The sequence below is a fragment of the Pantherophis guttatus genome, chromosome 6 (assembly GCF_059756535.1).
Source record: "Pantherophis guttatus breed Tessera chromosome 6, ASM5975653v1, whole genome shotgun sequence".
Classification (NCBI taxonomy): Eukaryota; Metazoa; Chordata; class Lepidosauria; order Squamata; family Colubridae; genus Pantherophis; species Pantherophis guttatus.
This window is the reverse complement of record NC_142068.1, coordinates 38,316,435-38,329,361: the sequence shown is the minus strand read 5'-3', so window position 1 is coordinate 38,329,361 and position 12,927 is coordinate 38,316,435. Positions and strand designations below refer to the sequence as shown.

The 12,927-nt window shown below is 37.1% G+C and overlaps 1 protein-coding gene across 3 annotated transcripts in view; it reads right to left on the bottom strand.

Moving 5' to 3' along the window:
• The window catches only part of ANO7 (anoctamin 7), a 41,501-nt gene extending 31,130 nt beyond the window's left edge, over positions 1 to 10,371 (bottom strand). Inside the window, exons 1-6 of one of the 3 annotated variants that reach the window (XM_034439525.2) lie at positions 10,237 to 10,371; positions 8,546 to 8,647; positions 6,395 to 6,720; positions 4,653 to 4,716; positions 3,133 to 3,293; positions 612 to 719 (exon numbers count right to left, since the gene is read on the bottom strand). In XM_034439525.2, coding sequence (XP_034295416.2) covers positions 612 to 719; positions 3,133 to 3,293; positions 4,653 to 4,716; positions 6,395 to 6,679 — 618 coding nt within the window. In that variant the 5' untranslated portion in view covers positions 6,680 to 6,720; positions 8,546 to 8,647; positions 10,237 to 10,371. Of the gene's footprint in view, positions 1 to 611; positions 720 to 3,132; positions 3,294 to 4,652; positions 4,717 to 6,394; positions 6,771 to 8,545; positions 8,648 to 10,236 lie in introns of those variants that run through there. The other 2 variants (XR_015728455.1, XM_087872118.1) reach the window with 2 other exon arrangements.
• Positions 10,372 to 12,927: the final 2,556 nt, after the last annotated feature.

Genomic DNA, 12,927 nt, shown 5'->3' with positions numbered 1-12,927 from the left:
ATATTTATACAAAGTCAGTTTATTGCCCCACACAATCTGGGTCCTAATTTAACCTACCTTAGAAAGGATGGAAGGCTGAGTCAACCTTGAGCCTGGTAAGATTTGAACCTGCAGAAATTGCAGGCAGCTGTGTTAATAACAGGGTGCATTAAACCACTGTACTACCAAGGCTCTCCTACAAGTTCTCTCCTACTAGTTCTTCTCCTACAATTTTTGCATATTTTTTTCCCTTTATTTATTTACTTACTTACAGAAATTTTTATCTCTGCCAAGCTTCCCAAGATGCTGGACAGTTTACAAAAGTAAATAAAAACAAAATGTTTTGTTCATTTAAATGAACAAAAATCACTGTTCACAAAAGGAAGATACTGCAGAAGAGGGAGATGGATTGCCTTTCTGTCAACTCGTAGTTTCCACATGGAGATAGGTTTTTTTAAATGAACTAATGTTTACATAAGCAACTTCCTTCCCATCAACTGTAGTCTAATGTAATATAGCTAACAAACAACTAACACCCCCAATCTCTTCTTTCTTGAGATCAGACTATAATAAATGATTTTAACTGGCAGCAAAGTTTGATCTACGGATATTAGGTTCCACAGCATTCTCACCTGCAAGGGGACTCTCAGCCTGAGGTCTTCAGCATAATAACATAGCACACTCCAGGGAGCATTCAACAATATAAAGTGGATCACCTTCTTTGGATGTTGGGCTGCATGCTGCAAAAGAGACCATTAGAGTCACTCAGCTACATCAAAATTTGGTGCTTTAGATTCCCTTAGAAAAATGTATTCAACTGGAGAGGGCAAATATTCCTTTTCCAAAACACTCATGAGCAAAATAAGTTTAACAGCACTTTTCTGAACCAGGGTGCTTGTGTTACTAGCCCTATCTGACCCCAATTATTACTAACAGCTCTTTTGGACTGAAATGATTCTCTTTGTCAGCCCAATTTAAATACCACAGTTCTGATATCAGAAACATATTAACAGTCCCAGATCACTAGGAGAGAAATGTTTGTAATCAGTGCATTCAAAATAGAATATGAAATAGCATTTAACAAAAAAAAAACAAAAAAACAGAATTGAAAGGGATCTTGGAGGTCTTCAGTTCAACCTTATGCTGTTGCAGAAGACCTATGACAGTGATGGCTAACCTTTTTGCCATTGCATGCCAAAAGCGGGAGGAGCGCGGGGTGGTGGTTCGTATGTGTGCGTGCCCACACCCATAATTATATGTGCCCCACCCATTTCCGGCCTCCGGAGGGCCACCGGGGTGGTGGTGGGGAAAGCCGTTTTCGCCCTCCCCAGGCTCCTAGAGAGGCTCTGGAGCCTGGGGAGAGCAAAAAACAGGCCTTCCCTACCCCAACCAGGCCCTCTGGAGATAGGAAACAGCGTGTTTCCCTACTTCTGTGGGCCCAGAAGGCCTCAAAACCAGCTGGCCAGCACGCGCATGCACACCGGAACTGAGCTTGCGTGCCCACTGATTTGGCTCTACGTGCCACCTGTGGCAGGCGTGCCATAGGTTCACCATCACGGCCCTATGCCATTTCAGACAAATGGTTGTCCAATTTCTTCTTAAAAATCTCCAGTGATGGAGCACCCACCACAACTGAAGGCAAGCTGTTCCACTGTTTGTTAAGTGATTCTGGCTTCCCCATTGACTTTGCTTGCCAGAAAGATGCAAAAGGTGATCACGTGACCCCGGGACACTGAAACCATCATAAATATGATAAATTGCCAAGCATCTGAATTTTAATCACATGACCATGGGGATGCCACAATGGTCATAACTCATTTTTTTCAGTACCGTAACTTCGAATGCTTATTAAAAGAATGGCTGTAATTCAAGGACTACCTGTAAAGTGAGTTTATTTGGCCAAGGTGAAAATATATACGTTGTAGTTTCTGTTAGCTATTATAGGAATTTCTTTTTGAGCAGGACTGAATATTGATGATTTAAAGACCTAATTATAAATGGGGACAGATTTCTTTTGCTTTATTTCTTAGAAAAAGTCATACGTTGGAATACAAAATGGATTTAATTAAGGTTAAAATATATACGTTTACATTTCTGGTAGCTCTTAACACACACAAATGAAGAATTAGTTTTTCCAATTTGATTTAGGAATGAGATACAGGAATGATAAAATATAGGAAGAAGAGTTTTTTAATTTAAATAATAGAGAAGTTGTTAAATTATTGAGGTTGTTTATATCTTGTCTGGAGGGGGGAGTTATTTTATATACATGCATATATACATACATACATGCATACATACATACATACATACATATGGCTAAATAGAACCCCGTAGCCCAGGGGTGGGTTCTAAAAGTTTTTACTACCGGTTCTGTGGGTGTGGCTTATTTTGTGGGCGTGGCTTGATGGTCATGTGACAATTATTTAGGATTTAGCAGAGGTATTGGTGTACCAGGCTTTTAACTGCTTGCAGAGTTGTACCGATCTACCCATTTATTTTTGCAGGCACTGATCTACTCATGTATTTTTGCAGGCACTGGTCTACCCATTTATTTTTGCAGGCACTGGTCTACTCATTTGTTTTCTTTTAACACTGATCAGCTGTAGGGTGGCCCTTTGAAGCCCCGCGGCAAGAATTTAAACAGTTTTTTTCCCTCTAGCCATCAGCTGGGACTCAGGAGGTAGCAATAGATTGGGGGTGGGGCCAAATAAAAGGTAAGAATAACACGGGGGGCTGGAGGGGTGGGGTGGGCAGAACCGGTTCGATGATGTCATATCATCACTGCTACTGACTCGGCAGAACCGGGCCGAACTGGGAGGAACCCACCACTGCCGTAGCCCCGTAGAGACTAAGTATTTGCTTTCTTCCTACGAAGACCTACGATAAGAGGTCTTCCTACAAAAACCTATGATAAGAGAAGAAAGCAAATACTTAGCCTCTACGGGGAGGGAAAAGGGTGTGGCTAACTGATGAGGACCAACCAGTCTGAAATAGATCTATATTAGTCTCCCAATAGTCTGAAAGAAGGTGAGACCAATAAAATTGAGGATGATACAATGAAAATTTAAAGTGAAGAGTGTTTCTCTCCCCGGTCAACTTCCCACCCTCCCACCCACCACTCTGTTGCCAGCAATCCACTTTTTTGCATGCCTTTTCAATTTTGATTCCCTTCATCTGAAGCTTATGCAGAAATTTCTCCCGCCATTCTTTGTGAATTTCAATTGATCTCTTTTGTTTGGATTTTGGATTATCATTCTCTTCTTTTTGGCCTTCTGGATTCTGGCCATCTGATTCCCATACAAGGATAAAGTCTGTGGCAAAACACATAGACAGTAGAAATATTCCATTAGCCATTTTTTCAGGAGTAAAAAAAGTAAAAAGATAACCAGATACATTCATAATCTGAGATGCATTTGTAAAAATGGAGAATTACATGGAATCAGCAAAAGGAAACCTCAAGATTGTTAAGTTTCCTCATGAAATTTTTTTTAAGTGCCTGTTTTTGTTGGCCAGCCAGACAATATAAAATCACCAGAAAAACTATAATAATTTAACTCCTAAGGAAAAGTACAAGAAGAAAGGAATAGAGCTCCCAAACTATGTTGTATGTCCACATGACAAATGTTTTGATAAAATAGGGCATTATACTTATGATTCCCTGAATACTATGTAAATGTTGAAGGAATGAAATTTTAAAAATGAATTCTTCTAATCTCTTTCCTGCACTGGAAATACAAGAGTCATCATTAGAACTTCAAGAGTCTGAGATCAAATCCAACTGTAGAGCAACTTTCTAGTCCTAATTAGAGAAAAGCTCTGAGAAAATGAGAAGCAGTTTCTATTGTAGTCCCATGGGCCGCTTAATGCTTTATATTTGGTGAGATAACTGGACACAAGAAGTATGTAAAGGTTCAGTACATTTTCATTACATTGTTTTCCATTGAAAATGTCATTCCCTGTAATTATCTTTTATCCAGGAGGTGATTGTGCATGAAAGGAGGAAAAATATTGAAAGTGGCTAAGGAAAAATATTGTGCCCAGAGGAAAAATACTGACAGTGACTAAGAGGTCCATAAAGGGGGCGTGCATAAGCGTACCAGTGTGCCTAACGTCCTTGTCCTATTGTCCCCATTTATTTGTACTCATTTCCTATGTTCATGTCCATACCTTTTATCTTGTACATGTTTGAATGAATGAATGAATGAATGAATGAATGAATGAATAAATAAATAAATAAATAAATAAATAGTACTTTTTAAAGAGAAACAGTTGATTGGAAAAGGATTAAGCACACAAGAATAACACCTGCTAAACTCATCACTTTAAGGTGTATTTCAAATAAAACATGGAATATGTGATCTCCCATTTCTTCACAATGTCTGGTTTGGACCTACACTTTTCATTAAAAATTTAGATGTAGAGATAATGCTATATAAGTCCAGTTTCCAACCAAATTTTTAAAACATTCCCCTAGCCAAATTGAACATAAATCAACATTTCTGCAATAACAGGACAAATGATAGACTAGGACCTAGACATTTTACCAATAGCTACAAGACAACTGATTTCAGATAAATGGAAAGGGGCATGAAAAAAAACAAGTATTCAGTCATTCTTTAAAAGGAAATATTGGTATTTTGTGCTTTGCGGTGAGCTATTTCTTCACTTACCTATCCTGGTCTTTTCATCGTTGAAGAAGTTTGCAGTGCTGTTTACAAGGCAGTCCTTATTCCACTGGGGGAAAAAATATTAACAATCAACAGAAAAGCAGGTTGGTTCAGATTTCCCACTCCAGCTGAACTGATGGCAAAAGATTAGACTGCAATCATTACTGTACTGATCAGTAGGTTGTTCCTGACCTCTTCTACGTTTGAAAACAGCAAGATCCTCTTTGTGAGAATATGTGGTAGGTTTAGAGTGATTTATTACTCTATCCCTGAGTATTTTCTTCTGCAGAGGCATTACACAGGTATATGTACACAGAGTTGGGCAACCAGCTAGTCTGAAGCTCCTTCTCTACAGCTCAGATGTTTCCTCTGATCACTATTGTGAAAAAGAGTGGAATTGTTTCTTAACATTTTGAGGCAAGAAACAATATAAATGAGGGGTAAGTAAAGTCTCTTTTGATTTGAGTTTAGCTTAGATGATTTAATAAATTTGGCCCTTTTTATGACAACTTTTATGGCAACTGTAGAAAATTGGTTTGCCATTGCCTTCTGGGATTTCTTCCCTAAATTGTGAAAGTATCCTACTACCCTATTCTATTGCAATAGCCACAGAAATAGTCACTACATAATAGCTATGCTGATTTTAACTTTCCTATTTAAAGTAAAAGGAAAGGATAAATAAGTTTCTTTTACTGAATATATGAATATGTATGCATGTATGTATGTATGTATGCACAGAGACACAAATTCTATAGTCTTCTTATAAATGTTGACTTAAAAAAATCAATAGTATGAATCATATTTAAATCATGAAATATTGGAACTGTCATTCCAAAATTCAAGCTTTCATCCTGCTGATATTTCTAAACCTAGTTACATCAGAAAAGCCTGTCTAATAGATCCTGCCTCTTACTGATTGAAATGAAATAAATTGCAAGAGAACTAAATAACTCCTCATTCTTCTCCTCCTTTCAGACAAGGAAGAAATGAAGGGGAAAGCACTTTTCGTCTTTAATTCTTTTTGCCTAACCAGCTAAAATATGTCCCTATTCTAATGGCCTATATCAGGGGTCTCCAATCTTGGCAACTTTAAGACTTGTGGACTTCAACTTAGTTAAAGTCCACAAGTCTTAAAGTTGCCAAGGTTGGGGACCCCTGGCCTATATTGAAGTAAGAATGCTGCTTTAAACAAAAAACTATGAATTCTCCTAATGAAGAGATTAAAAGACTTCCCATTGGGGAGAACAATCCAAGAGGAACCCTTAAACTTGCTGCTCAAGTTATTAAATCCTATTCTCTCTCTCCTTTTTACTGAAGCTCTAGCTCTGTTTAAAATGATTCAAACAAGCAGACAATTGTGTGGTTTTTTTACACATCTATTGGTTTATAAGACAATTCTTCACTTTTGCTTATTTATTTCTTTGGTTTTTAGCATAAACCTAACACTGGCAAATATTTCTCGATCAACAATTTTCAGTAAGTTCTTTCCATAAGACTGGTTAACAATTATGCATTTAAAAATTTTCCCCATCTCTTTTCAAAACCTAAACAATCCTTGGCTTTGCTACTTTTTTCTACAACTCTCCTTTCCATGGTACATTTTTTTTTAAAAAAACTATTGTTTCTAATTACAGTCTGACTCAAATACAAACATTAATTTCACTGGATCTTGCTCTTTTATTACTTTTTAAAGATTTTTAAGATTTAAGAGTTAAAGAACTACCATTCATGTACCATTTCCCTACCTGTGGGACCTTAAGAGAGGTCGTGGATAACCTCCAATATCTGTCACCCTCCACGTTCTTCTGCTTGGACTGGTTAGCATCCTTTGAGTTATGTTCAGGGCTGCCATCTAGGCTTTCGTAAGAGGACAACTTTACAATCTTCTCCGGCCCAAAGGCCATGGTTTCATAAATGTACTCCTTTATTTTTGACTCAGAATTCTTTTTTAAGCTCCCATAATTGGCTTCTTTGAGATCATGTTCTTCTGTAAACAAGCTGTCATCTTCTCTGTTCTTTCTGCGCTGCATCTTTAGTCTTCATGCCAATGACAAGAAGAAATCTAGGATGTCTGGATGGTAAGAAGCAACAAACTGAATGTGCCCTTATAGCTCACAGAAGTTGTAGCATTGTGCGCTGCAAAAGGAGTAGCCTCCTTTCCCATTTTCTAGTCTACTGGGATACTATCAGCGTTCACAAACTGATCCTGTCTAACCAGTCCTGTCACTTACAAAGGCAGGAGAACTTCCTTGTAAGTTTATATCCCTTGGGGGAGGGAAATATAGTACAGATAAATGGCCAAAAGTTGAATTTAAGGCTTCTTCTGTGAGAAAAGCAGAGATAAACAGTGTCTTCTCAATTCACATCTTAATCAGTTGTCATTGTAAAAATAACCACTCACTTACTGAATGTTTCACTTTATATGAAAATATTTGGGACACTAGGAATGAAGGAAATAGCCCAATGCTATCACTGACAAAAGAATCAATGCTACAAACTCCTTATGGATAATGGCAGGTAAACTATTGAGTCATTATAGATTTTAAATCTCAGGGTCCAATTTAAAAACACAATTTTTTTATATATATAGAATCTTAACTCCTATATGCTCAAACTGGCATATAGTCAGATTCTCAAGCAAACATTATTTTTAAAACTCCTTCAAAGATGATTGGAGTTCTAACTTCATAAGATGGGGATATAATTATTCTATATTACAATTATGGTAACCAAAAGCTTTACTGGAAAATGAAGGTGATATAAAATGATACAAAATAAAGATGGACACTGGTAAGAGATGCTGAATGAGATCCCAGAAAGGTATTAGATGAAGCATTGGCTCTGGGGGTAAGAAGGTCAAATACCATACAACAATAGCGTTGGACAGAGAAGATATGGCAGGGGAGGGCTGTCTGATGTTATAGAAGGAGGATTTGCACATTGGTCCAGGTTCCTTTTTCTAAAACAGTAGCCCTAACTAGGAGATTGAATGGTTGAATCATTGGGCACCTTGGATGCTGCCTCTATAAATGACACTTCTGTACAGAGGAGATACCTAATCTATTCACTCAGAGTTTTTTGGATCAGACTGGAGTTTAAAAAGTATTGATAATTTTTTTAAATAAACAGATAAATGTACAGACTTCATGCATGTTAGTGGACAATGAAGGAGATATAACCCTATCTGAAATCTGGCTGGCTGGGCTTCATGTTCTGCAGTATCTATAATGATAAGATTTGGGAAAAGGGGTTGTGGTAATTCATGTGATTGTGGCAGTAATTAGTAATACTGCCCCAGAAATAAATGGATGTGGGATACAGGCTCAGCTTGAGATGCTGCTTGTATACTGGCTACCCTCCTGTCTAGCAGTGGCCCTTCTGGAGCTCCTCAACTTCATTGATTGAGTAGAATTCCATTTCCCCAGATCTTTATTAATTAGCGTTTTCAAACTCTATGCCTTTGGGTTGAGTCTATGAGCCCTAGAATTTCATAACCTCCAGGTGACCATAAGATTGTCTTGGGTAATCTTGCCTCAAATCGTAATAGTGATTTCATGCAAGATTGGATTTTTTTTTGGGGCAGGAATGACATGATCTGGAGAAGGAGGACATTATATCTGTTCTTTGTGTGGTCAGGTCACTTTTTGTCAAGATTGTGAGTACCATGACTCTCCAAATTGCCATGGCCAATTAGGATAGCCCACATTGGTTGCCTGATGGATTATGAAAGTTTTCTGAAGGCATCTGGGAAATTCCATCTATCTTGAGCTTAGTTGACCTCTAGTGATTCAATCAGTTGATAGAGAGATGGATGGCATATAAATGTAATAAAGTAAACAAATAACTATAGCTCTGGATGAGATTAATTAACAATGAGATTGCCTCTTTCAACTCACCAATCCTGATTAGCTCCCTAGTTCTCAGAAGAGCTACAGGAACTGAAATGAGTGTAAAGACACCTAGAAGAGCTACAGGAACTGAAATGAGTGTAAAGACACCTAGAAAGAAAAGAGGATAAAATCAAAAGTGAATACTGAATACTGCACTGCTACACATCAGATTCAGGTCTACACAGGGTAACAAGAGAAACAAAGCATCTGTAATGTTCCTCTCTCATTGCAGCTTCAGAGTCCTGCCTGAATACTCTATTCAAATAATCCAGAGTGTTTTGAAGGGAGGGGAAGGATAAAATTATTAGAACCAATTGTGATGCTTTTGTGGGTTTCTTTGCAGAAAGCTACTCATATTACTCATATTTGCTCAGGGTTTAGATGTCAATTGGGCAGTCATGTCAATAAGTAGGCAATATTTTGCAATGCTGTGTCTGGAATTTGCAAAGTGTGTAAGGCATTTTATTTTACAATCTCAACCAACTGTGGAAAGGACCCATGCCCAATCTGACTCTCATCAGGCAGCTAAGGATGTGTGTGGTAAGGTGGATTCAGAAGTGACATCATCTGAGGGGATGAGGTGCTGTGTTCATTGAAAGAGGCAGTGATCCACCACTTGAAGAGACCATCTCTTACTCCAGCTCTATTGAATAACTAACACCCAGAAACCAACTTTTCCTTTTAGGGAAAAATTGTTGACATGGTGGAAAATCAGCTAAATCAAGATCTGTCTAGGATCCTCTTAGCATACTCCATAATATCAGGCCCTGCCTTCTGGTTCACAGTCATCAGTCATGGAGAGGGACCCTTGATCAAACTATCTAAATGTTCTGGCAGAATGGGCAGAATCATTTTGGGCAAGATGGGGTGGAAGGAGGTAGCTAGGGCTCCATTTATGGAGTTCTCCTAGTAGCAGTTAAAAAGCTCCATATCCAGATGATGTATGGTGAAAAGTTTGTAAATACTTCATCTAAGGTTTAATTAATATTTTAAAGGGCCTTAATTCTTGCTATGCTATTTTCATTTCAGAAGGCAGACCATTTAGCAATAGTTGAATATTTTAAATTCAGCTTTTAAACAGCAATACGTGTGCCAAGAATTTAAGAGTTTCTGCCTAGTTGTCCACAGAGAAGAAAGATGAACAAATGATGCCATGAGCATTGTTATCAACACAAAGATCGTTTGTATCACTTGTTCAATAATAACATGATATGCATGATATCACTGTTTAGGAATATCTGTCTCTTCTAACAAATATTGTATTAGCACAATATAGCTTCTCCATAAGTTTACTGCATTAACTCAATTGTCTGGGGCCACATAACACATTGTCTTCTCCTGACTTGGATTTATACAATACATCAAGGCAGAAAGAAGGATTATTATATTTTATAATTATAACAATTATAATTTTTCCTGGTGTATTATTATAAATTTAAACTAAACAATTAGCTTAAGATGGTTCTCATCCCATCTATCAAATGTCAATTCTTACAAAATCTTATTGCAAGCCTGGAAATGCACAGCACACATGAAATCTGAAGTCCCATTTCAAAAATGTTAAAACACATCCTGCATGGCGTGACTCACAAAGCTTCATTTTCCAACCTCCCTGCCTCCATTCACCATTCACTTTGTTGCAGGCCAGGGACTGTTTTATATAAAACTGAAGAAATCTACAAAATAGGTAGACTTACCAGATAGAAGCCCAGAGAAATGTAAAGAAAAATCTTTTGCAATCATGTAATGTTGCAATTTCTTTTCTTTTTTGTGGGGTGGAGGGGAGAGTTTAATAATTCCTTCTTCCTTTTCCTCTCCCAAGCAGATAACTCCTCCCCAAACCCAACAGTAGAAATGTTGGGAAATGAGGGATTAAAGTAAACATAACAAATGTACACAAAAGAAATATATACTAAAATACTCTCAGCAAAAGCATTGCAGAGCTGTTGCTAATTAAACAACTTTTCGAAACTATTCAACCTGTTGGTAATCACACAATCTGGATGTGGGGGTAATCAGATCTGAATTTCTCCAAAATTTCCCACTATGGATTTTTTACTTTAGCAAACCACCTGGGAAGTATTTTACTGGTCTCTTGCAGATAATGAAATGGCTCATTTGCAATTTTGGGTGAAAAATACGGAGATATTTTACTGTGGTATAGTTACTTTTCAACTGTCGCATACTGAGGCCAGTATTCTATTGCTGGTTTTTAAAATAGGAGGAGCATTACGTAAGAAACATACTAGAAGAATGCCTTTCAGTTTTCCACATATCAACAAATCTTTAGCTAGAGACAGGGAGGGAGGGTCATGTAAAAATTGTGGAAATAGGATTGGGGATAAGATTAAGCCTGTCATACAACAAGATGAGGAAGCAGCTCTATACACACTTTTGTATTGTGTCAAGGCAAATTATGCATCATATGACAGACATTCTTATTTACAAAACTACCTGTTGTTGTGATGGGTTTACTGCACCTGAACCCTCTTTCTCTGGGTTGAATGATTATCAGCTGACAAGTCCATCTGACAAATCTGAGCCATTCCAAGGAAATGCAAAGGATGCTAAGTACCGTATATCATGTTGCTTATTTCCTGCCTTTATCTTCACTTGTTTTTACTTTAGAAGACAGCAAATGCCATTGATTGGCAGTGCCTTTCTGACGTTGTTCAACATACACTCCAGCAGGATTCTGCTTTGGTTAATACCTGGATGTATGCATAAGGTGGGGTAATCTCATACTTGCAAGTAGTTTCCCCAGAGCAATCCTGTTTAATAGCTTTTAGTAGACCTTGCCTTTGTTTGATATGAGGGTGCGGATTTGCAGATCCATGTGTAAATGTAAGCAGACACATTTTATCAAAGTTTTTCTTAAAGGAAATATATAAAGAAAAAAGGCATGTATAAAAAAAGGAGAGGAGAGATAGATTTCACACTTCAACCATTTTTTTCCCTGCTGGGTAAAAGAAAAGATGTAGGAAGAAAAAAAATGAGAACAATGTAACAACTGAAGATACTGAGAAGCCACTGATTAGCCTCTCACTCCATATCCTCATCCCTAATATATATTTTATTAGGTTATAAATCTGTAGAAAGGGCTGACCTCACTTAGTGTTTTAATAAAGCAGTAGTTGAGCTTCAATAACAATAAAAAGATAGAACTATATTGTAATTAAATATCTGGTCCATATTAAACTTCCCAATCAGGGTAAGCAGCAAGTTTTAAAGCTCCTGCTGAGAACATCTGGACAGAGGTTACAGAGATCATCCTGGTTTCAACACAAAGTTGTATTCCTACCTAAATTGTAGAATTTCTATTCATCATTATTGTAATAATCCTATTTCTCATTTACATGTAGAGATTTATGTAATGTTTGCATTTAGTTATTATTGTATTTTTCCTATTTGGGAGCACTACATTAATTGCTCTCCTAGTTTCTCATTATCAGTGCTATTCTAAAAATTTCTGCTGAAACCTGATTAGACTATACATATGCATGCTTATGTGTACTTGTGCACAACTGAAAAAAGCAGCTTCTGAGATATTAAAGTGAATGAAAATTAATAACATAGTGAAAGGGTGAGAATTAAAGAATCAAGTTTACAATAATCAGTAGAACAGAATCATTTTATCACTGTGAACTGTAAGGGGCAGTTTAAAATCTCCATATGCTTTTTAAAAAGGCTCCACTGGAAGAGAGTTGTAAAGTGTAGAGCAAGAAAGATATTTGGGAAAGGGAAAACCAGATTTAAAATTTAAAAGGTAATTGAATAAAAGGGCTACATTCTCTTGGTCAGGAAAAAATATGTAAAAATCTTAGGATTTCTGGCACTGCCTAATTTTCCTTTATGTATTTTGCCAAAGGAGTGCACAAAATTGTAAACCTAATTCAAAGCCTAAGAGATGTCAATGGCTCTTTGCAAGCAAGACATAAAATGCTCAAACATTGCACAGTATTACAAATAGTCTAAACATCTTAGTGCATTTCCTGAACCGTTTTGCCTGTCTGATGTTCAGAAGCATAGACTACTAATATAAAGATAAAAATTTGGAGCAGAAATTGTTGATTTGATTAAAACTTGTCAAAAAGCCTAAGGCAGGTCAAAACATATTAGTTTCAAATTGCAAACTGCACCTTAACTAGCTAAATAGATCTATCCTATAGAGTTATTAAAGCCTCACCTTCTGTTACTGATGTAAGAGTTCTAATGCCATCATTTATGAGATCATAACTGAAGAATGATGGAGTGCCTGGCATTGGAGGACTACAAAGCAATGCCAACGAAGCAAGTTTAGAGTTCCTCTTCAGACAACAGAAAAACATTTAAAAGGAGCCCAATTATTTTCCTTAAAGGTATCAGCAGCATATTATAATTAATAATAC